At 43.7% G+C, this 22,264-nt stretch overlaps 1 protein-coding gene across 1 annotated transcript in view; it reads left to right on the top strand.

Annotated features, from left to right (window-relative positions):
* The window catches only part of FAM98A (family with sequence similarity 98 member A), a 33,245-nt gene extending 19,787 nt beyond the window's left edge, over window positions 1–13,458 (top strand). The window contains exons 6-8 of the mRNA XM_044290178.1: window positions 2,942–3,058; window positions 6,695–6,862; window positions 12,435–13,458. Coding sequence (XP_044146113.1) covers window positions 2,942–3,058; window positions 6,695–6,862; window positions 12,435–13,319 — 1,170 coding nt within the window. The 3' untranslated portion in view covers window positions 13,320–13,458. The remainder of the gene's footprint in view (window positions 1–2,941; window positions 3,059–6,694; window positions 6,863–12,434) is intronic.
* Window positions 13,459–22,264: the final 8,806 nt, after the last annotated feature.

Raw genomic sequence — 22,264 nt, 5'->3', positions numbered from 1 at the left:
GTTTATGGGGGATCTGTGGACGACACTATTATGGGGGATCGGTGGACGACACTATTATGGGGGATCTGTGGACGGCGTAGTTATGGAGAGGGGGATATGTGCACTGTTATGGGCATAACAGTGCACAGATCCCTTTCCTCATAACAGTGCACAGACCCCCCTTCCCATAGCAGTGCCATACACAGACCCCCCCTCCTCCCCATAGCAGTGCTATAGACAGATCCTCCCCCCTCCCCATAGCAGTGCTATACACAGACCCCCCTTCCCCCTAACAGCCCCGGCGCTTGCATCTTTATTTTACCTTTTTACAATGACGCTCCCGCTCCTGTAACAGCCAGGCAGAGCGGACGGCGGCGTAACGTCACTCAATCACGTGACGCGCCTGCTCCGCCCACTTCATGAATGAAGGAGGCGGAGCAGGCGCGTCACGTGATTGAGTGACGTTACGCCGCCGTCCGCTCTGCCTGGCTGTTACAGGAGCGGGAGCGTCATTGTAAAAAGGTAAAATAAAGATGCAGCGCCTGCCCGCCCGCCCGCCCGAATAGCAACGAATCGGCGATTATTCGATAACTGGATTCGTCGACAACGAATCCAGTTATCGAATATAATCGATTACATCGATTAATCGTTGCAGCCCTAATGACTATGAAAATTGTAGATTCACACTGAAGGCATCAAAACTATGAATTAACACATGTGGAATTATATACATAACAAAAAAGTGTGAAACAACTGAAAATATGTCATATTCTAGGTTCTTCAAAGTAGCCACCTTTTGCTTTGATTACTGCTTTGCACACTCTTGGCATTCTCTTGATGAGCTTCAAGAGGTAGTCACCTGAAATGGTTTTCACTTCACAGGTGTGCCCTGTCAGGTTTAATAAGTGGGATTTCTTGCCTTATAAATGGGGTTGGGGGCATCAGTTGTGTTGTGGAGAAGTCAGGCGGATACACAGCTGATAGTCCTGCTGTTAGAATTTGTATTATGGCAAGAAAAAAGCAGCTAAGTAAAGAAAAACGAGTGGCCATCATTACTTTAAGGAATGAAGGTCAGTCTGTCCGAAAAATTGGGAAAACTTTAAAAGTGTCCCCAAGTGCAGTCAAAAACCATCAAGAAACTGGCTAACATGCAGACCGCCCCAGGAAAGGAAGACCAAGAGTCACCACTGCTGCGGAGGATAAGTTCATCCGAGTCACCAGCCTCAGAAATCGCAGGTTAACAGCAGCTCAGATTAGAGACCAGGTCAATGCCACACAGAGTTCTAGCAGCAGACACATCTCTAGAACAACTGTTAAGAGGAGACTGTTTGAATCAGGCCTTCATGGTAGAATATCTGCTAGGAAACCACTGCTAAGGACAGGCAACAAGCAGAAGAGACTTGTTTGGGCTAAAGAACACAAGGAATGGACTTTAGACCAGTGGAAATCTGTGCTTTGGTCTGATCAGTCCAAATTTGAGATCTTTGGTTCCAACCACCGTGTCTTTGTGCGACGCAGAAAAGGTGAACGGATGGACTCTACATGCCTGGTTCCCACCGTGAAGCATGGAGGAGGTGTGATGGTGTGGGGGTGCTTTGCTAGTGACACTGTTGGGGATTTCTTAAAAATTGAAGGCATACTGAACCAGCATGACTACCACAGCATCTTGCAGCGGCATGCTATTCCATCCGGTTTGCGTTTAGTTGGACCGTCATTTATTTTTCAACAGGACAATGACCCCAAACGCACCTCCAAGCTGTGTAAGGGCTATTTGACCATGAAGGAGAGTGATGGGGTGCTGCGCCAGATGACCTGGCCTCCACAGTAACCGGACCTGAACCCAATCGAGATGGTTTGGGGTGAGCTGGACTACAGAGTGAAGGCAAAAGGGCCAACAAGTGCTAAGCATCTCTGGGAACTCCTTCAAGACTGTTGGAAGACCATTTCAGGTGACTACCTCTTGAAGCTCATGAAGAGAATGCCAAGAGTGTGCAAAGCAGTAATCGAAGCAAAAGGTGGCTACTTTGAATAACCTAGAATATGACATATTTTCAGTTGTTTCACTCTTTTTTATTATGTATATAATTCCACAAGTGTTAATTCATAGTTTTGATGCCTTCAGTGTGAATCTACAATTTTCATAGTCATGAAAATAAAGAAAACTCTTTGAATGAGAAGGTGTGTCCAAACTTTTGGTCTGTACTGTGTGTGTGTGTGTGTGTATATATATATATATATTAGTGTTTAATTGCCATTTCTATTGATATGTACTATTGAGGTCATTTATCAAACTGGTGTAAGGTAGAACTGCCCATAGCAACCAACTAGTTCCACCTTTCATTTTGGACAGCTCCTTTGGAAAATGAAAGGAGGAATCTGATTGGTTACTATAGGCAGCTAAGCCAGTTCTACTTTTACATAAGTTTGATAAATTTACCCCGTATATGCTTAATGTTATTTATCATTTATTTTATGCAATTATATAGCGCTGATATATTCTGTAGACATTAGCATCATGCTGTCCCCAATGGGGCTCATAATCCAGGTTCCCTCAGTATTTCTTTGGAGTGTGGGAGGAAACCGATGCAAACACAGGGAGAACATACAAACTCCATGCAGATGTTGACCATGGACAGATTTGAATCCAGGAACCCAGCGCTGCAAGGCACCGGTGCTAACCACTGAGCCACCGTGCTGCCCATAGACCGTCACCAGAGCTCATTCTGGTGCCATGTTGCCAAGAGTAGAGATGGAAAGCATGCCCTCTCAGCAAGTATGTGGTAGCGCTAGGAAGCCTCTCGCCTCTTTTGGGGAGGCGGCAGGGCACAATCAGTGTCTTTACTTTTTCAAAATCCTTTATGGATATCTAATGATTATGGGCATGTTACGTGACTAGTAATTCCTGTATCCCTTGCCATTTTTCCATTAATTAACCATACATCTTAATTTGTCATTTTTCCAGGAGAAAATTGAAGCAATTAATCAAGCCATAACCAATGAATATGATGTCCGGAGGAAAATGTTAGTTAAACGTCTGGATGTGACAGTCCAGTCATTTGGCTGGTCAGACCGGGCAAAGGTAAATTGTAATTCAGTGTTTCATATCTCATCACTGAGGTCAGGACATCATCAGGACTCATGCTGCCGTAGACACTAAGCCTGAATACACCCCAGCCAGACATGGCTGAGATCGGAATAACCATTGTATGCCATTGCCGGAGTTACAGGAACAGTGTACCACGGCCTAATCTGCTGTTGCCGTAACTCCAGCCAACCCCGGCTAGGGGACACAATGGCCATTTGCATTTCAGCCGTGTTTCACGTTTGGCTGACTGAGAATCACCTTTTTAATAAAACTGTACCAATGCTTAGGGAAAACCCTCAAATGTTGTCTCACTTCAGGAAATTGCATTTATCATTTAGAGGAAGGTAATACAAGGCACTTACTAATGTATTGTGATTGTCCATATTGCCTCCTTTGCTGGCTGGATTCATTATTTTACATTATACACTGCTTGTTTCCATGGTTACGACCACCCTGCAATTTATCAGTGGTGGTCATGCTTGCACACTATTAAAAAAAAAAAGGCACCAGCCTATGTGCGCTCCCACGGTCCCGGCCACCACAGAGGGGCGCTTTTTCCTATAGTGTGCAAGCACGACCACCGCTGATGGATTGCTGGGTGGTCGCAACTAGGGATGAGCAAATTTCATATTTTAAAGTTCGTGTTGTGGTATTTCCTGAATTGCGTTATGGATTGCGTTACTGCAGACCATAACGCAATTCCATGACTGAGTGCATAACGCAATACCTTTAGAGGCATTCCATTATTCATTCCGTTATAATAGAAGTCTACTGCCTGCATAACGAATCCGTCCGGTTCCCGTTATGCAATTTAGTAAATACCACAACATGAACCCGCACACGAACTTCAAAATATGAAATTCGCTCATCCCTAGTCGCAGCCATGGAAACAAGCAGTGTATAATGTGATGGAAAAATGAATGAAGCCAGCAAAGGAGACAATACGGACAATCACAATACATTAGTAAGTGCTGCGCATTAACGTTCGCTACATGATAAATGCCACTTGCTCAAGTGACACAGCACCTTTTAAAGGGGTTCTATGGGTTGCACCGCCATCCAGCGCCATGGCCACTTTCGGGATTATGTGCCATACGTTAGGCACTTGATCCTAGCCTGCAATTCGAACCTGCAGCACATGCATGAGTCTGAATCTCTTGCCATAGCGCTTTAGACTTGTGCATGTGCTGTGGGTTCTACCGCAAGCTAGAATCATGTACCCAAGGTACGGCATGTGATCCCAGAAGTGGCCACCGCTCAGGATCACGGCACAACCCGGATAACCCCTTTTAAATAGTGATTGCTTACAAAGTGCAGTTATTTTGGTTAACCGGAGTTCATCATTCCCTTAGGCTGGTTTCACACGGGCGTTGCGGATTAGGGCCGGATGCGTTCAGGGTGCGTTCAGTGAAACTCGCACTATTTTGCAAGGAAGTTCTGTCAGTTTTGTCTGCGATTGCATTTAGTTGTTCAGTTTTTTCCGCACAGGTGCAATGCGTTTTGATGCGTTTTTCCCGCGCGTGATAAAAAACGGAATGTTTACAAACAACATCTCTTAGCAGCCATCAGTGAAAAACGCATCGCACCCGCACTTGCTTGTGGATGCAATGCGTCACGCAGCCCCATTCACTTCTATGGGGCCAGGGCTGCGTGAAAAACACAGAATATAGAACATGCTGCGATTTTCACGCAATGCAGAACTGATGCGTGAAAAACAACGCTCATGTACACAGACACATTGAAATGAATGGGTCAGGATTCAGTGTGGGTGCTATGCGTTTACGTCACGCATTGCACCCGCGCGGAAAACTCGCTCGTGCGAAAGGGACCTTAGAGGTAACAACTCTTAAAGGGATTCTGTCACTTCGTTTTAGCTTATAGAGCTGCGGACATGCACGGCTAGATCGCCGCTAGCATGTCCGCAATATACCTGTCCTATAGGGCTGTGTGCTTTTATTGCGTTAAAAAAATGATTTTATAGATATGTAAATGAGCCTGGTAAGGTGCCCAAGGGGCCCAGCCATGCCATGCCCCCCTCCTGTGAAGGAGCCCAGCACCGCCTGCGTCCTCCGAATCTCCTCCTTGCTCACAGTTAGATTGCCGTAATCTCGCGATGCGCGAGCTCGCGCATTCGCAGTTCCTTCCCTGAGGCTAATGCCAGCACAGCGCATTGCGCATCGCGAGATTACGGCAATCTAACTGTGAGCAAGGAAGAGATTCGGAGGACGCAGGCGGTTCTGGGCTCCTTCACAGAGGGCGTGGCTGGGCACCAAGGTTAGTACAGCCCCTTGGGCACCTTACTAGCCGTGCATGTCCGCATCTCTATAAGCTAAAACGAGGTGACAGAATCCCTTTAAGGCATAGAGTTATCACCTGTTAAAGCATTTGACATATTGATGTGATCCTGTCATTTATGTGACCATTTCTACCCCTAGAAATGTGACTGCCCATGCTTCCTCTCCCGCTTAGGCTACATTCAGACGACCATAAGTGTTTTGCGGTCCACAAATTCCGGATCCGCAAAACACGTATACCAGCCATGTGCGTTCTGCATTTTCCCCCTTTATAGAAATGCCTATTCGTGTCTACGAATAGGACATGCTCTATATTTTTTGCAGGGCTAACGAACGGAACTACGCGTGCTGTCCGCATCTTTTGCGGCCCCCAATCTGCAAAATTGTGGAACAGATGTGGACCTAGAAACACGGTCGTCTGTATGCACCCTTACCAGAATATGACTGTGCATGCTTCTCATGCTCTCCCCACATCCTGTCCCAGAAATGTGTCTGTTGTGCAGTGTGTAGAGACATGCTAGTTACACTGGTACAGGGCTGCGGCCTGGCAGTGCTGCCCCCACAGTTCTTTTTCATTGCTCCACCAATCAGTGCTCGCTCACGCTGCATAAAGGGGAAGGAGCATTGTATGACTCAGATAGAGAGATAGAATAAGAATATGAATATATATATATATATATATATATATATATACTTTCTCTATCTCTCTCATGCCCAGCAACTCCAGTGGGATGTAGAGGAGGGTGATTAAAAAAAAAAATAATATATATATATATTTTTACTGTCAGATGGTGCCTCATTAGTCTACTTTTACATCTGCGTTTTTGCTGGATCCAGCAGGGATCCGCAAAAACGCTTCCATCATGATAATACAAACGTCTGCATCCATTATGAACAGATCCGTTTGTATTATCTCTAATATAGCCATAACAGATCTGTCACTAAAACCATCGTAAGTCAATGGGTGACTGGATCCATTTTTTCTTTTGTGTCCCAGAAAACAGATCCGTCTTGCTCCGCATCTCAGGACTCGCTCAAAAACGCTGCTTGCATCTTTTGTGTGCGTCATGGGAACGCAATGAAACGGAAAGGAATGCATTCTGGTGCACTCTGTTCAGTTCAGTTTTGTCCCCGTTGACAATAAACGGGGACAAAACGGAAGAGTTTCCAGTGAAAGTCAGCACACAGAACAGCTTACCACTAGAGAGCGTCAGTGGATGTAAAATTGTCCATCTATTCGTAGTGATGTTTCTGTGATCAGATCTTTTAACCCGTGTAAATGCCGAGACTCTCTACACATTCCTTCTAATAACCTCTGAATTACATGTTTAAACAGAGTCATGCTGAAAAGCTGGCAAAGGTTTACCAGCCCAAGCGTGCGGCCTTATCAAGTATAAGCTCCATTTCTGTTGCGCATCTGTTGGCAGCCCGGCACGATCTTTCGAAAATCTTGAGAACTAGCAGCGGTTCAATAAGGGAGAAAACTGCTTGTGCCATTAATAAGGTAGGTACCACGGCAATGATTCAGGCCTGTATACAGAACTATGGAAAAAAAAGTGTATGTACCTGCTATAAATATTTAATTTAGGATTTTTTTTTTTTCTAGGATAGATTTTAAATTTTTCACTAATTATTTGGTTGGTTGAAAATTTAGAAATAAAAACAACTGTTCAGAAGTAGGCCTCATACCAACGGGCCGACAATTTGCGTCCCTATTGCACGGGCACTATCCGGGCGGCTGCCTTGGAGAGTCGAGACCCGTTCAACTTGAATGGGTCCGTGATCCATCCGCACCACAAAAAAAATGTAACAAGTTCTATGTTTTTGTGGTGCGGAAGCACAGAGAGAAACCCCACGGAAGCATTCCGTAGTGCTTCCGTGGGGTTTCATGCCTCCGTTCTGCACCTTCCGGATTGCGGACCTATTCTAGTGATCTGTGATGCGGTAAGCACACAGTTGGTGCCCGCATTTTGTTTGTTTTTTTGTTTGTTTTTTTACACAGTTTATTTATTAACTATTTTTCCCTTAGGGGCTAGAACCTGGGATCTTTTGATCCCTTGTCCTATTCACCCTAATAAAGCTCTATCAGGGTCAATAGGACTTCACACTCTCGCTGCTGCCCCTAGGCTTTGTGTACACAGCAGCAGGGAGATTGCCATGACAGCCAGGACTAGTAGCGTCCTAGCATTCCGTAGTTCTTCCGTGGGTTTCCGTACCTCCGTTCTGCACCTTCCGGATTGCGGACCCATTCTAGTGATCTGTGATGCAGTGAGCACACGGTTGGTGCCTGCATGTTGCAGAACCACTGTGGGCCACAATACGGGCCACGGCTGGCAACATCGGTGTGCATGAGTTCTTAAGCTGTTATTTTCAAAGGCCCTTCAGGAAATGAAAGCAGTGGCCTGATTTATGAGCGACACATTCACTTTTCTTGTGTGTTAGATTTGATAGTGTCTTTTATTGATTTGAAAACTCAAAATGTGTCACCCAAAGTTTTTTATGCTAGTTAAAATCAGATGGCAGCACATATCCTTTTTTTTCTAATCTTTTTTATTTATTTCCTGAACATTATTATGGGGCGGTCATCTTGCCTGAACTGTTCCTAACAGCATTTAGAAAGCATTTCAAGAATTGCTTTACGGCAATAAGATCTCACACTCTCCCTGCTGCCCTGTGCATAGTACACACAGCAGCAGGGAGCTGACTATGGCAGCAAGGGCTTAAGGAGCGTCCTGGCTGCCATGCTAACCGATCAGAGCCCTGCGATTAAACTGCTGGGGCTCCGATCAGAAGCTACCACTGCCACCAATGAAGAGGAGGGGACCCTGTGGCCACTGCCACCAGGGATTTTAATACTGGGGAGAACGCACTGCTCCACCAATGTTTTTAATACTGGAGAGGGACCCCCCACTGCGCCACCCATGTTTTTAATACTGGGGAGGAAGGGGGGAGGCACCAATGATAATTAACCTTTTAATACAGGAGGCGGTGCCCTGCCTCTGACAGGGAGCTGCGATCAGCGGTAGTTAACCCCAGTTAACTGTGGCAGATCGCAGCACCCTGTCATAGACGCAGGGTGTCGGCTATGTGAATCTGCCGCCTCCTGTATTTTGTATTAGAAGTTTACTTTCATTGTTGGCGCAGTGCGCCCGCCCCTCTCTCCTCATTGGCAGCGGCAGCACAGGCTTAGTGGGCAGTGCAAAAACTGCTGGATTTTATGCTTTTCGTTTATATATAAATATTGACATGGAAAATAAAAAAAATAACATCGAAAAATTCTTTAAAAATATAATTTTTAAGTCATTTTTCTGATGACACATTACCTTTCACCTAATTTGATGATAAGCCTTCATGTGAACGCCCAATTTTATAAGGGGTCCCCATAGCTCAGGGCCAACGTCTGAACCCACATTCATTTCTAAGTTGCAAGCTATTTAGTCTAGTAGACAGATATGTATAATGCTTTAGTTGGGTGTGTTTCAGTTTGCGTCACGTTGAATATTTATTCATGCTAGGCACCCTAATTTTTTATTTTTTTTTTGTGTATGATGTTTATAGGGCAGCCTTACAAATGGGCTCCAGACATCCTAAAGACTGACTTTTAAAGTGTGAATTGAATTTTCTATCAAGTAATGAAATTCTCAGCATAAACTTTGGAGTTTTAATTAGCATCTTTTAACAAAGTATTTCTACTGCTGTGAATTGGTTTCCTGTGTGGGGAATAAGTGCCTGTAAGATCATGACATGTTTCATGTAAAATGCATTTGGCTCAGGAAGATGGATAATTTGTGTACCTTCCCAGGTGTTCTTTGGATACCCTCTAACCTTTATGTGTTTAAGGAATTGCTTTACATGGGTTTTTCAAGCTCAGGAAATGATGAGAAGATGCCATAAAATATATTTACTGATAAATCTCTTCTGGTGTGCCCCATCATCTTTTGTTTTCTTGGCTACAGAGATGGCGTGACTGCTGCAGCCAATTACTGGCCTCGGTGATATATGGCACTAGGGTTATCACGATACCAAAATTTTAAACAAGATTTCGATACCATAAAAAAGTTTTGCAATACTGGATACTATGGGATAAAAAGCAAACACCAAAAAAGGCGCATTAATTCTGCATTTTATGGAACGTCCGGGCCATAAAAGAACAGTGCTATACTATTGTTTGGGGGAACAAGGTGACAAAATGTTAATTGCGCGTTTTTTATTTATTTTATTTATTTTCCGTTACAGCGTTCACTGCATAGGAGATATTTTTTTAAATATCTTAACAGTTCAGACTTTTTCGGACGTGGCGATACCTAAAATATATATATATATATATATATATATATATATATATACATACAGTACAGACCAAAAGTTTGGACACCTTCTCATTCATTCAAAGAGTTTTCTTTATTCTCATGACTATGAAAATTGTAGATTCACACTGAAGGCATCAAAACTATGAATTAACACTTGTGGAATTATATACATAACAAAAAAGTGTGAAACAGCTGAAAATATGTCATATTCTAGGTTCTTCAAAGGAGCCACCTTTTGCTTTGATTACTGCTTTGCACACTCTTGGCCTTCTCTTGATGAGCTTCAAGAGGTAGTTAGTCACCTGAAATGGTTTTCACTTCACAGGTGTGCCCTGTCGGGTTTAATAAGTGGGATTTCTTGCCTTATAAATGGGGTTGGGACCATCAGTTGCGTTGTGGAGAAGTCAGGTGGATACACAGCCGATAGTCCTACTGAATAGACTGTTAGAATTTGTATTATGGCAAGAAAAAAGCAGCTAAGTAAAGAAAAACGAGTGGCCATCATTACTTTAAGAAATGAATGTCAGTCAGTCCGAAAAATTGGGAAAACTTTGAAAGTGTCCCCAAGTGCAGTAACAAAAACCATCAAGCGCTACTAAGAAACTGGCTCACATGCGGACCGCCCCAGGAAAGGAAGACCAAGAGTCACCTCTACTGCGGAGGATAAGTTCATCCGAGTCACCAGCCTCAGAAATCGCAGGTTAACAGCAGCTCAGATAAGAGACCAGGTCAATGCCACGCAGAAATCTAGCAGCAGACACATCTCTAGAACAACTGTTAAGAGGAGATTGTGTGAATCAGGCCTTCATGGTAGAATATCTGCTAGGAAACCACTGCTAAGGACAGGCAACAAGCAGAAGAGACTTGTTTGGGCTAAAGAACCCAAGGAATGGACATTAGACCAGTGGAAATATGTGCTTTGGTCTTATGAGTCCAAATTTGAGATCTTTGGTTCCAACCACCGTGTCTTTGTGCGACGCAGAAAAGGTGAACGGGTGGACTCTACATGCCTGGTTCTCACCGTGAAGCATGGAGGAGGAGGTGTGATGGTGTGGGGGTGCTTTGCTGGTGACACTGTTGGGGATTTATTGAAAATTAAAGGCATACTGAACCAGCATGGCTACCACAGCATCTTGCAGCGGCATGCTATTCCATCCGTTTTACGTTTAGTTGGACCATCGTTTATTTTTCAACAGGACAATGACCCCAAACACACCTCCAGGCTGTGTAAGGGCTATTTGACCATGAAGGAGAGTGATGGGGTGCTGCGCCAGATGACCTGGCCTCCACAGTCACCGGACCTGAACCCAATCAAGATGGTTTGGGGTGAGCTGGACCGCAGAGTGAAGGCAAAAGGGCCAACAAGTGCTAAGCATCTCTGGGAACTCCTTCAAGACTGTTGGAAGACCATTTCAGGTGACTACCTCTTGAAGCTCATCAAGAGAATGCCAAGAGTGTGCAAAGCAGTAATCAAAGCAAAAGGTGGCTACTTTGAAGAACCTAGAATATGACATATTTTCAGTTGTTTCACATTTTTTTGTTATGTATATAATTCCACATGTGTTAATTCATAGTTTTGATGCCTTCAGTGTGAATCTACAATTTTCATAGTCATGAAAACTAAGAAAAGTCTTTGAATGAGAAGGTGTGTCCAAACTTTTGGTCTGTACTGTGTGTGTGTGTATGTATATATATATATATATATATATATATATATATTTTATTTTTTGTGTTCATGTTTTTATATGTTAAATTGGAAAAGGGGTGATTTAAAACAGTGGCGTCCTTTCTTCCATGTTAACTAGTTGAAGCTGCGATTTCACTGCTGGGGCTCTGATTAGAAGTTGCCACTGAGCCACCAATGAATATTGTGAGGGTGACCCTGTGGCCACTTCCACCCATGATTATAATAATGGATTGGGGGCGCACTGCGCCACCAATGAATATAAGTGTCACACCTGAGGGGTTATTTAAAGCAGTTCGGCGGATCGCTGTGCCCGGTCATTGAGGCCAGGTGCCGGCTGTATGATACTCCCGGCACCCGCAACCTACATTTGTATTTAGGAGTAAATTATATGTATTGGTGGCGCAGTGGCTACAGTCCCTCCCCTCCTCCTCACTGCTGTTTTCACTGGTGGCCAGTGGCAGCCACGTCACAGTGAGTAGGGAGGGACTCCCTCATTCTCCACTGTGTGGCTGAGGAGAGCATGGTGCGCGCTGAGCGAACGTGCCATGTTCTCTAAGGGATATTAGACTGCAGCCTAGTTTCGGAAAATAGCAAATCCCGGTATTGTATCGATCCGGGTACGAAAGTATTAGTTGGGTATTGAAAATTTTATACCCAGTGCAACCCTAAATGGCACATGATCACTGAGGCCAGTATTTGGCTGCAGCTGTCATGTGGGTATACGGGCCAAGTAAATAGAGACCATCGAGAAGCGTACAGAGCAGCAGGCGATTTGTTAGGAAAATAATTGTTCTTTTGTTATTTTATGTCATTTCTTCCCCATAGTCAATTGTTTTCCTAAACTCTGAAAACCCGTTTTAACATGTATGTGTATTTCTTTAGTATTGTTGTAGAAGTTGCAGCATATGTTGCCAGAAAGAAAAGCCTATTGCTTAATAATTGTCTGATCTTTACATCTGAGTTTTCTATTCCTGAATTTTTTTTGCTAATAGTATGGTACAATGTATGGGATTCTTTTTTTTGCATATTTTTCCAAAAGATCCATAACTTATGTAAGTAATGTGTGTCTTTATGCACAGGTATTAATGGGAAGAGTTCCTGATAGAGGTGGCCGACCAAATGAAATAGAGGCCCCTCCCCCAGAAATGCCTCCTTGGCAGAAGAGACAAGATGGACCTTCACAAGGTGGTAGAGGTGGAGGACGAGGTGGTTATGAACAGTCTTACAGTGGTCGAGGCGGCTATGAACATGGTGGAGGCCGAGGCGGCTATGAACATGGTGGAGGCCGAGGCGGCTATGAACATGGAGGAGGTCGAGGCGGCTATGAACATGGAGGAGGTCGAGGCGGCTATGAACATGGAGGAGGTCGAGGCGGCTATGAACATGGTGGAGGTCGGGGCGGCTATGAACATGGTGGAGGTCGGGGCGGTTATGAACATGGTGGTGGGCGAGGGGGAGGACGTGGAGGCTATGATCAAGGTGGTAACAGAGGTGGCAGAGGAAGCAAAGTTCAAGGAGGCTGGACAGATGGTGGTGGCAGTAATACTGGTGGACACTATCAAGATAGTGGCTTTAGAGATTCTGGATTTCAAACTGGGGGCTACCAAGGTGGTGGCTATCAAGGAAGCAGTGGTGGTTACCAAAGTTCAGGTGGCTACCAAGGAGGAGGAGGATATAGTGGCTACCAAGGCTCATCCTACTCTGGAGGTGGATTTCAGGGTGGAGGCTATCAACAAGACAACAGATATCAAGATGGTGGCAATCAGAATGATCGAGGTGGTGGCCGTGGAGGTGGCAGAGGAGGGCGGGGTGGCCGTGGTGGAAGAGGAGCACATGGTGGTGGTTGGGGTGGTCGGGGAGCACAGAGCTATAACCAAGGGGGGCAGTTTGAGCAGCACTTTCAACAAGGAGGCTATCAATATAATCAGTCTGGTTTTGGACAAGGAAGGCAGTACACCAGTTGAGATTATTCCAGCTATGATTATAGTAGAGCTCAGGTAATAAGAGTGATACTGATCAGAAAAGATGTTTTGGTTTGTTTGTTTGTTTTTTTTCGTTTGGGTTATGCCAGCTGTTCAAAAATAAAATCCTTGTTCCTGAAAACCTTTTTTCCTTTTAAATTTTTTTTTCTAGGTAATTTTCAGTCTAAACACTACAGCTACTACGGTAGTTCATCAAGCGCAGTAATATTTCCATTGACAATAGAATTATAACAAAAAATGGCCCACTTTACAGCGTTATACTAAAACTCAGGACTTGCAAAAGATATTTTGACATTTCTGGCAATGGATGTACATCTTCCATGGCTCCAAATTTCTCTTTGACTTCAAGGCTTGTAGGAAATGACACTTTTTGTACATCCCTAGTTTTATTGACCTTTCTTTTTATAGTGGAGTTTGGTACTGAAAGGGGTTGTTGACGACCCTTTTTTCATAGGTCCCATTAGAACATATAGATATCATCTATAGGAACCGGAGTTCAGAGTTTCTAACAAATCTGTGCTCTCGTGAACCTGATCAGTCTGTTTATTACAGAGATAGCCACTCATTACAATGGTCATCTGTAAACTGCATTTCCCTGAGCAAAGACAACTTGGATCTGGGGAACCAGGCTCACAAAGATCAGGTTACTGTATCTGGACAGGGGCTTGCATTTTAAACATATTTGGGGTAGACTTCTGGTGAATCTACAGCTTCACGGAGTTCCTTACATAGTTAATACGGTTGAAAAAAGACATACGTCCATCAAGTTCAACCAAGGGATAGGTGGGGATGCGAATCCCAAAAGGAATTGACTCAGATTTTTACATGTTTTCATAAGCATTAATGTTTTTTTACTTTTAAGAATTAGTCTAAACCCTTTTTAAAACTGTCTACTGTTCCTGCTGTGACCACGATCTGAGGAAGTCTGTTCCACAGATTCATAGTTCTTACAGTAAAGAAGCTTTGACCCTTCCGGGGACTGAACTTTTTCTTCTTCAGTTGGAGGCAGTGCCCCCTTGTCTTTTGAGCGCATTTTACATGGAACAGCGTTTCACCGTATTTTTTGTATGGCCCATTTATATATTTGTATAGGTTAATCATGTCCCCCCATTGACGTCTCTTCTCATGACTAAATAAATTCAATTGTCTTAATCTTTCTTCATAACTAAGACCCTCCGTTCCCCTTATCAGTTTAGTCGCTCTCCTCTGTACTTTTTCCAGCTGCAGTGCGTCCTTTCTATAGACTCTCAAATACACCACTGGTCAAAAGACCAAAGAAAGTCCCTATAGGGGTCTACTAATTTAGAAGTTTAAGACAAATACTTTATTAAGTTCATTTAAAAAGGGAGTTAATAGATACCCAAAAAAAAAACCACACATTTTAAAACTGTCAGGTGGCAATGCAAATTTGTGTAAAGACTTGCTTTTCTCTCATTTAATAAGGGAGATATATGTGCAGGTGGGTGGTTGGTGACAGTTGACCACAATTGGGTATGCCCTCTTACTTGGCGTCCTGGGACCTGGGCCCAAGTTCCGGACACCAATACGTTGGGTGCCTTTGCACTGGTACCACAACAACACCACACTGATTCGACACACACAGAAATAAAGCCCTACTGCTACGTGGGGTTAACACATTTGCTGCCAACTGAGCTAAAAAGAGCGCCTAACACTAGTCCCCACCCGACATGTTTCGCCGCGATGCGGCTTCGTCAGGGGTTCGGGGTATTAGCGTCGGCGCGCTGAACAAACCCTTGTTTGTTCAGCGCGCCAACGCTAATACCCCGAACCCCTGACGAAGCCGTATCGCGGCGAAACATGTCGGGTGGGGACTAGTGTTAGGCGCTCTTTTTAGCTCAGTTGGCAGCAAATGTGTTAACCCCACGTAGCAGTAGGGCTTTATTTCTGTGTGTGTCGAATCAGTGTGGTGTTGTTGTGGTACCAGTGCAAAGGCACCCAACGTATTGGTGTCCGGAACTTGGTCCCAGGACGCCAAGTAAGAGGGCATACCCAATTGTGGTCAACTGTCACCAACCACCCACCTGCACATATATCTCCCTTATTAAATGAGAGAAAAACAAGTCTTTACACAAATTTGCATTGCCACCTGACAGTTTTAAAATGTGTGTTTTTTTTTTTGGGTATCTATTAACTCCCTTTTTAAATGAACTTAATAAAGTATTTGTCTTAAACTTCTTCTAAATTAGTAGACCCCTATAGGGACTTTCTTTGGTCTTTTGACCAGTGGTGTATTTGAGGGTTAATTCCCGAGGGTCTGACTAGGGCCTAACTTCGTGTACTCTTTCTATAGACTGGTGCCCAGAACTGGACTGCATATTCCAGATGAGGCCGCACCAGCGCTTTGTAAAGTGGTAGTATTACATCCCTGCCCCGCGAGTCCATGCCTCGTTTAATGTATGACAATATCCTGGTGGCCTTAGAAGCAGCTGATTGACATTGTATGCTGTAATTTAATCTACCATCCACAAGGACACCCAAATCCTTCTCTACAAGTGACTCTCCCAGTGTTACATCACCTAGGACATCTGAAGCACTGAGATTATTACTACCAAGATGCATAACTTTACATGTATCCACATTGAACCTCATTTGCCAAGTTGATGTCCAATCACTCAAAGTGTTCAAGTCAGCTAGTAGTATATGGACATCTTCCATAGACCGTACAGTTCTACACAGCCTAGTGTAATCTGCAAAAATAGAAATGGTGCTATTAATCCCGTCCTCGATATCATTACTAAATAAATTTAATAATAGAGGACCCAGCACTGAACCTTGGGGTACACCACTTATAACCCCGGACCATTCTGAATAGGAATCATTGACCATAACTCTCTGGACAAGGTCCTTCAGTTTTCAATCCAATTACAAACTATACTTTCCAAGCCTATAGACCTTACTTTACCTATTAAATGTCTATGAGGGACAGTATCAAAAGACTTTTCAAAATCCATAAACACTACATCCACAGCCGCCCCTCTGTCCGGGCTACTACTCACCTCCTCATAAAAACAAATCAGGTTAGTCTGACAACTTCTGTCCTTGGTAAACACATGCTGGTTATCACTTATAATATTATTTATGGTCACATACTCCTGTATATAGTCCTTTAAGAGTCCTTCAAACATTTTTCCCACAACAGAAGTTAAACTAACTGGTCTATAATTACCTGTGGAGGACCTAGATCCTTGAAGTTTTCTCTTCTTGAAATCTTTAAAAACGCCTTAGGCTACGTTCACACAAGCTGAAAAAACAGCAATCACACAAGCTTTTGAGAACAATGGTAGTCTGTGGGGTTATTCTCAGAAAGCCATCAATGAAAAAAACGGACTGTTTGCCTTTTTTAATGAGCGTTTTTTTCACTGTGAACGTAGCCTTAAAGGGACTTTTAAAAAATGGACAAAACCTAAAAATCACTGTCTTGCAAATCACGGTCTTTGCAGATACCATTAGGGACATATTGAAAGGCCTAAAAGGGCTTGTCTAAGTTACCGTAAATTAAAAATGTACTAAAATAGCAGAAGTGATACTTTTTTTTTTTTTTTTTTTTTTTTTTTTTTTTCAGCTCCTTGCTTTGTTGTCTAGTTCTACCCACCGCTTTTTTTCCTGGGTGCAGTGAGGACGTTCCGTCCACACCATGTCACTATTGCAGCCAATCACTGGCCTCGGGAGTCACATGCAAGGGTGATGTTCCATACACACCATGAGTATGAGACATCACAATGCTGAGGCCTGTGATTAGTTGCATAGTGATGCGATTTGTATGGGACAAGTCATCGTAGCAGGATCACAGCACAGTACTGGAAACAGCAGGGTAGAAAAATTGTGAGGTTCACTTCTTTTGTTATTTTAGTACATGTACTGCTGCCAAAAAGTTTCAACTTTGAAAACCCCTTAATAGTGTCATCGGCGTTCTAGACAGTGAATGTGCGCAGAAGTCAAGTGCTGTCATGAGCTGTAAATCCAAAGCAAAAAAAAAACTCAGGAGGCAGCTCACCACCAGTAGTTCAATACTCCAGGTTGATCAAAGGGTGCCCAGAAAAGTCCCGAGCCAGCAACAGGTCCAGAGGACCTGCTCTCATGAGCTACAGGTGGTTTTTGCTGGCCCATTTCAGCAGGTGGTTTGTGGTGCTACTGTTGGCACCATGTGAAGGGCGCCTTTATAACTATTGTACTGTGGAGAGAAAATGTCTCGGGAACGGGACTTCCACACTGTAATAAAGCAAGTGTTTTCCTTTATTCCTCCTGCAGGGATCCTTTTTTTTTTTTTATTATTATTATTTGTGACACTATATACTGAGTGGTATGGTTCTAAAATATGCTCCTGTAACATCAATTCACTTTCAGCTCTTAGAGGGGTTGTCTGCCATATAAAACATTCTTGAAAAAGGGAACACTTACCAATGCCCCTCAGCGGCAATTCCTGAGCTTGCAGAGTCCCCTGCTGGTCTTTATTTCTTGGTACCTTTCAATGCACAGAAATACCTGCTCAGCCAATCACTGGTCATAGCAGTAACCCGCCTCAACCAGTGATTCTCTGAACCGGTCGAGAGGCACTAGGAAGTATAGACCCAGGCACCCAGTAAGCGTCTGAACGGTCACAGCGGGGGACTGGTAAGTGATGCATTTTTTAGTTATTTAATTTATTTATTTTTTACTCATTTCGCCCTTTTATAACGCAGCGAATGACCCCTTTAAATTAATTTATCCATAGGATTTACACTTGTGCCTCATCTTCACTCACAATTCTGCAGGTCTGCGCGTGTATTATGCAGGTTGTGCTACAGCGTCTAATGCACTTCTGTATAGAATATCACTGTGGTGACGTCTTTTCTGATGGTACAAACATTATTACATGAGCTCTACCCGGGTAGAAAGGCAGTCCAGAAAACATCACTAAAACGCATTCTGTTTTAACCATAGAGGACAATGCTGCTTTAGCATGGCATATCTGGGATCAACAATTTCAACAACTTTTAAAGAAGCACACTTACAAAACATTTTATTCTCTGGCCTATTAGAAACATACATGATGTATATTGTAGGGAAGGTAGTCTTCTTACCGGTGACTATATCTGTGAGTATTCCACTTCTTTGTGGTCCTTAGCTGTGTCATGTGACCAGCACTTGACTCTCCAGCTGACAGTGCAGTGTGCTGTGGGAGCCTTCATGTGACTATAATAGGAATGAACAGAGAAACTGACTTCCTGTCCACACATAAAATGCTTTGTCAGTTGGAGGGTCGGAGTGCTGGTCAAATGACACAGCTAAGGATCAGAAAGGAGGTTATAACTCGCAAATACAGTCAATGATAAGAAGATTACCTTCACTAAAGTTAACATCATGTATCTTTTCTAACGAACCAGAGAATAAAAAATTGTGTGGGAGTGCCTCTTTAAGTGCAGTTATCAAATATTTCAAATAATTCAAATTTAACACAATGCTCATTTCAGTTTATGTTGGGTAATATTACTTGAAAATCTCTCATTAGACCTCTTATTTGAAGTTTGTCTCATCCCACTTCGGCTTCTTTCACACGGGCGTGTGCACCCTGTGGTCGTATTGTGGACCGCATTTGCGGATCCGCAATACACGGGTGCCGTTCCGTGGGCATTCCGCATCACGGATGCGGACCCATTCACTTGAATGGGTCCGCAAATCCGGCGATGCGGTATGGTGCGGAACGGAAGCGCGGAACGGAAGCACTATGGAGTACTTCCGTGGGGTTTCGTCCCGTACTTCCGTTCCGCAAAAAAATAGAGCATGTCCTATCTTTTTGCAAAACGGCCGGATCACGCACCCATTCAAGTTGAATGGGTCCACGATCCGATGCGGCTGCCCCTCTGATTGTACTCGTGTGAAAGAGGCCTTATTCCTACCAATTATTTAATTTTTTTAACATCTTTGTAATTTGTTCTTTTTCCCCTAAAGAAATGCACTATGACTCGGGAAAAGGGGGTTATGCCTGTATAATTTCTCGACAAATGCTGCAGGATTCAAAGCCTGTGTGGGTTTGTAATCTTTAATAAGCCTTTATCAAGAGCTACATAATGCTTTTTGCTGGATTTTCTTTGTATATAAGGCATTGCGAAGCTGTGAAAAAAGCCTTGTCAAAGAATGCTGATTGTATGAAGGGTGAGCAATAAAGTTCCTGAATGGTTGCACTCTATTTCTTTTCATTATTCCATGGTAATATATTAAACAAGAGCGTTAAAAATGATTGTAGAACCTGGTGCAACAATGATCAGGAGTAAAGTGGCAGTGGTATTAGGCTCATTTCACACGGGCGATGTTTGTATCCAGATACACTGTAAAACTAAACATGCAATGCAACAGCTCTCTGCAAACCAAATAAAGTACAAAAATGCATAATAATTGCTAGTGCTATACTTATAAATTAGAGATGCTTGGCAAATACATTTTGTACAAAATTATTTGAGCCCGTCTGCCGCACGTCAAGGCAATCTCTGTAAGACGGTTTCCTAACACTAAATTCTACCTGTTATGTGCCATGACTGCTATCATACAATTCAGGGAATGTAGGTTCCACATGCATGCTGGGTCTGCTTTAATTTCTGTCATCTTTGGTGCCAAAATGGCCTTCATTATATCCAAGGAATGCAGGTACCAACATGCACACCGGGCCCACTCCACACCACTCCTGGTGCCAAATGGCCACCAAAGAATGCAATGAGAGTCCACACTATACCTCTCCTGGTGCCAAATGGCTTCCAGTGAATGAGGGAGAGCAGACTAAGCTATATACTCACACTAATTAAAATCAGCCTATGGGGCAGACGAGCTGGTCAGGAGTGCACGACTGAGGTGTCAGCCACACCTCCAGTACAAACTGCAAAGAAAAAGGGGGTCAGTCAGCAATGAGACAGTGGTAATGTCTTCGGGTCTGGTCTGGGAGGCGCACAAGGCGGTAGTGAGAGGCCATTTTATTGCCCTAAATTTGCATATTAAAACAAAGAGGGAATCCTTAATACTATGACTACAGGATTGAATACAAAAACTGGAACTATTACACAAAAAGCAAGTTTCCCCTGAAGTGTTAGATTGTCTAAATAGATTGAGAGCTGAGCTAAAGAATATACTAAACGCCCGTGTTGCCAAATTATATCTATGAGCAAAAATTTAAATATTATGCGCATGGGGATAAAGCCTCGAAGTTTATGATGGCCAGTCTAAAAAAACGTAAAGGTAAATCATACATACACTCTATTAAGGATTCATCTTCCTGGTCACTTATGTCCACAGACCTTATAGCAAAACAATTTTGCAATTTCTATAGCTCTCTATACAATCTCAGGGAACGGGGAAGCCCAAAAGAGAATTAAGAGATCAGACAAAATAGAGAAATGGCTGTCCCAGTTGCAACTGCCAGTTCTCTCACGAGATCAGGCCACGCTCCTTGCTAAACCCTTTACGCTGCAAGAAATAAATAAAGCTCTCAGAACGGTCCCCAAACATAAATGCCCCGGACCCGACGGTTTAACTTCTAGTTACAACAACACATTCTCCTCGATATTACTACCTAAATTGCTTAAAGTGTTCAATGAGGTGTATAACGGCAACTCGCTTCCACCACAGATGTTAGCGGCCCTGATTACCATTTTGCCAAAAGAGGGCAAAGACCCATCTTCCTGTGCCAGCTACAGACCCATCTCTTTATTAAATGCGGATTTAAAGCTATGCTAAAATACTGCAATTAAAATTTCAGCCCTTTTGCCCTGGTTTATCAACGCAGAACAGGTCGGTTTTGTGCCTGGCATTGAAGGACGAATGTATACTACTCTGCTAGTGAATCTCATACATCATGCCAGGGAGAAATCCATTCCTCTAGTTCTTTTAGGAACTGATGCAGAGAAAGCGTTTGATCGCATTGATTGGCTTTTTATGCAACTAGCTCTGGTAAAGTTTGGAATTACCAAAAACATTAGAGCCACCATAGATTCATGGAGTACCCCTTTACCTCTTGATTCGGAAGACATACCTTAATTAAGTCCATATTAGTACCCAAAATTCTGTACCACGTCAGCATTACCCATTCCCTTACCAAGGGCCTTCTTCACACAACTAAGGCAATGCTTTTCCAGATTCCTCTGGAAAAAATCTCACCCGCATCTCCCTCACTCAACATTGATTCAACCAAATAGGTTTGTGTCATGCCCCACTCTGATGATGTGCGGAGGTCGGCCAGGATAGCAGCACGAAGTTAGTGTTTGTTTTGGTGCCGTGCTGGAACCGCCTCTCATCAGGTGCACTGGGTGGAGTCATTAGTTTAAATGGCACTCCAGCCAAGTGATCTGAGCGGATTATACTAATCATTGTGGTCTGGGAAGCTAGGAGGGAAGGTTGGCTGTCTGTTCCTGCTCTGGAAGAGAAGTGTAATTTCTAGTTTGGTTGTTTTGTGTCATCTTTCCCATCCAGGTTCCGTGCGAGCAGGCTGCTCCTATTTCCCCACGTCACCATCTCAGGGAATTCAGGGTTTTGTCAGCCCAGGCTGGAGGACCCCTCACACCTACCTTCAAGGTCTGTATGTGGGCTGAGCAGTGCAGGGAAAGAGGTCAGGGATTAGCTAGGTGACCCTTCCCCTGTCTCTCGTCCAGAGCCTGGTTGGTGCGTTATCTGTTATTCGGAGTGCACGCCCGCCGTGACATTATAATCCGCCATACTGTGACTGCCATTACTCAGCGCTTTTGTGATGGCGTCAATTGATGCAGAGGGTTCTGGCGTCAGGTACAGGTCAAATTGGTGGGGAGCCTAAAGTCGCTCTTCCCGAGAAATTTACAGGGGGTACGGATGATTTTCCGCTTTAAAGAGTCATGCAAATTGTACTTTCGACTGCATCCATTTTCATCAGGTAATGAAGATCAGAGGGTTGGTATCATCATGTCTTTGCT

The sequence above is a fragment of the Bufo gargarizans genome, chromosome 4 (genome assembly GCF_014858855.1).
Source record: "Bufo gargarizans isolate SCDJY-AF-19 chromosome 4, ASM1485885v1, whole genome shotgun sequence".
Lineage (NCBI taxonomy): Eukaryota > Metazoa > Chordata > Amphibia > Anura > Bufonidae > Bufo > Bufo gargarizans.
Note: the sequence above shows the minus strand (reverse complement) of the source record. Positions and strands in the feature narration are given on the sequence as shown.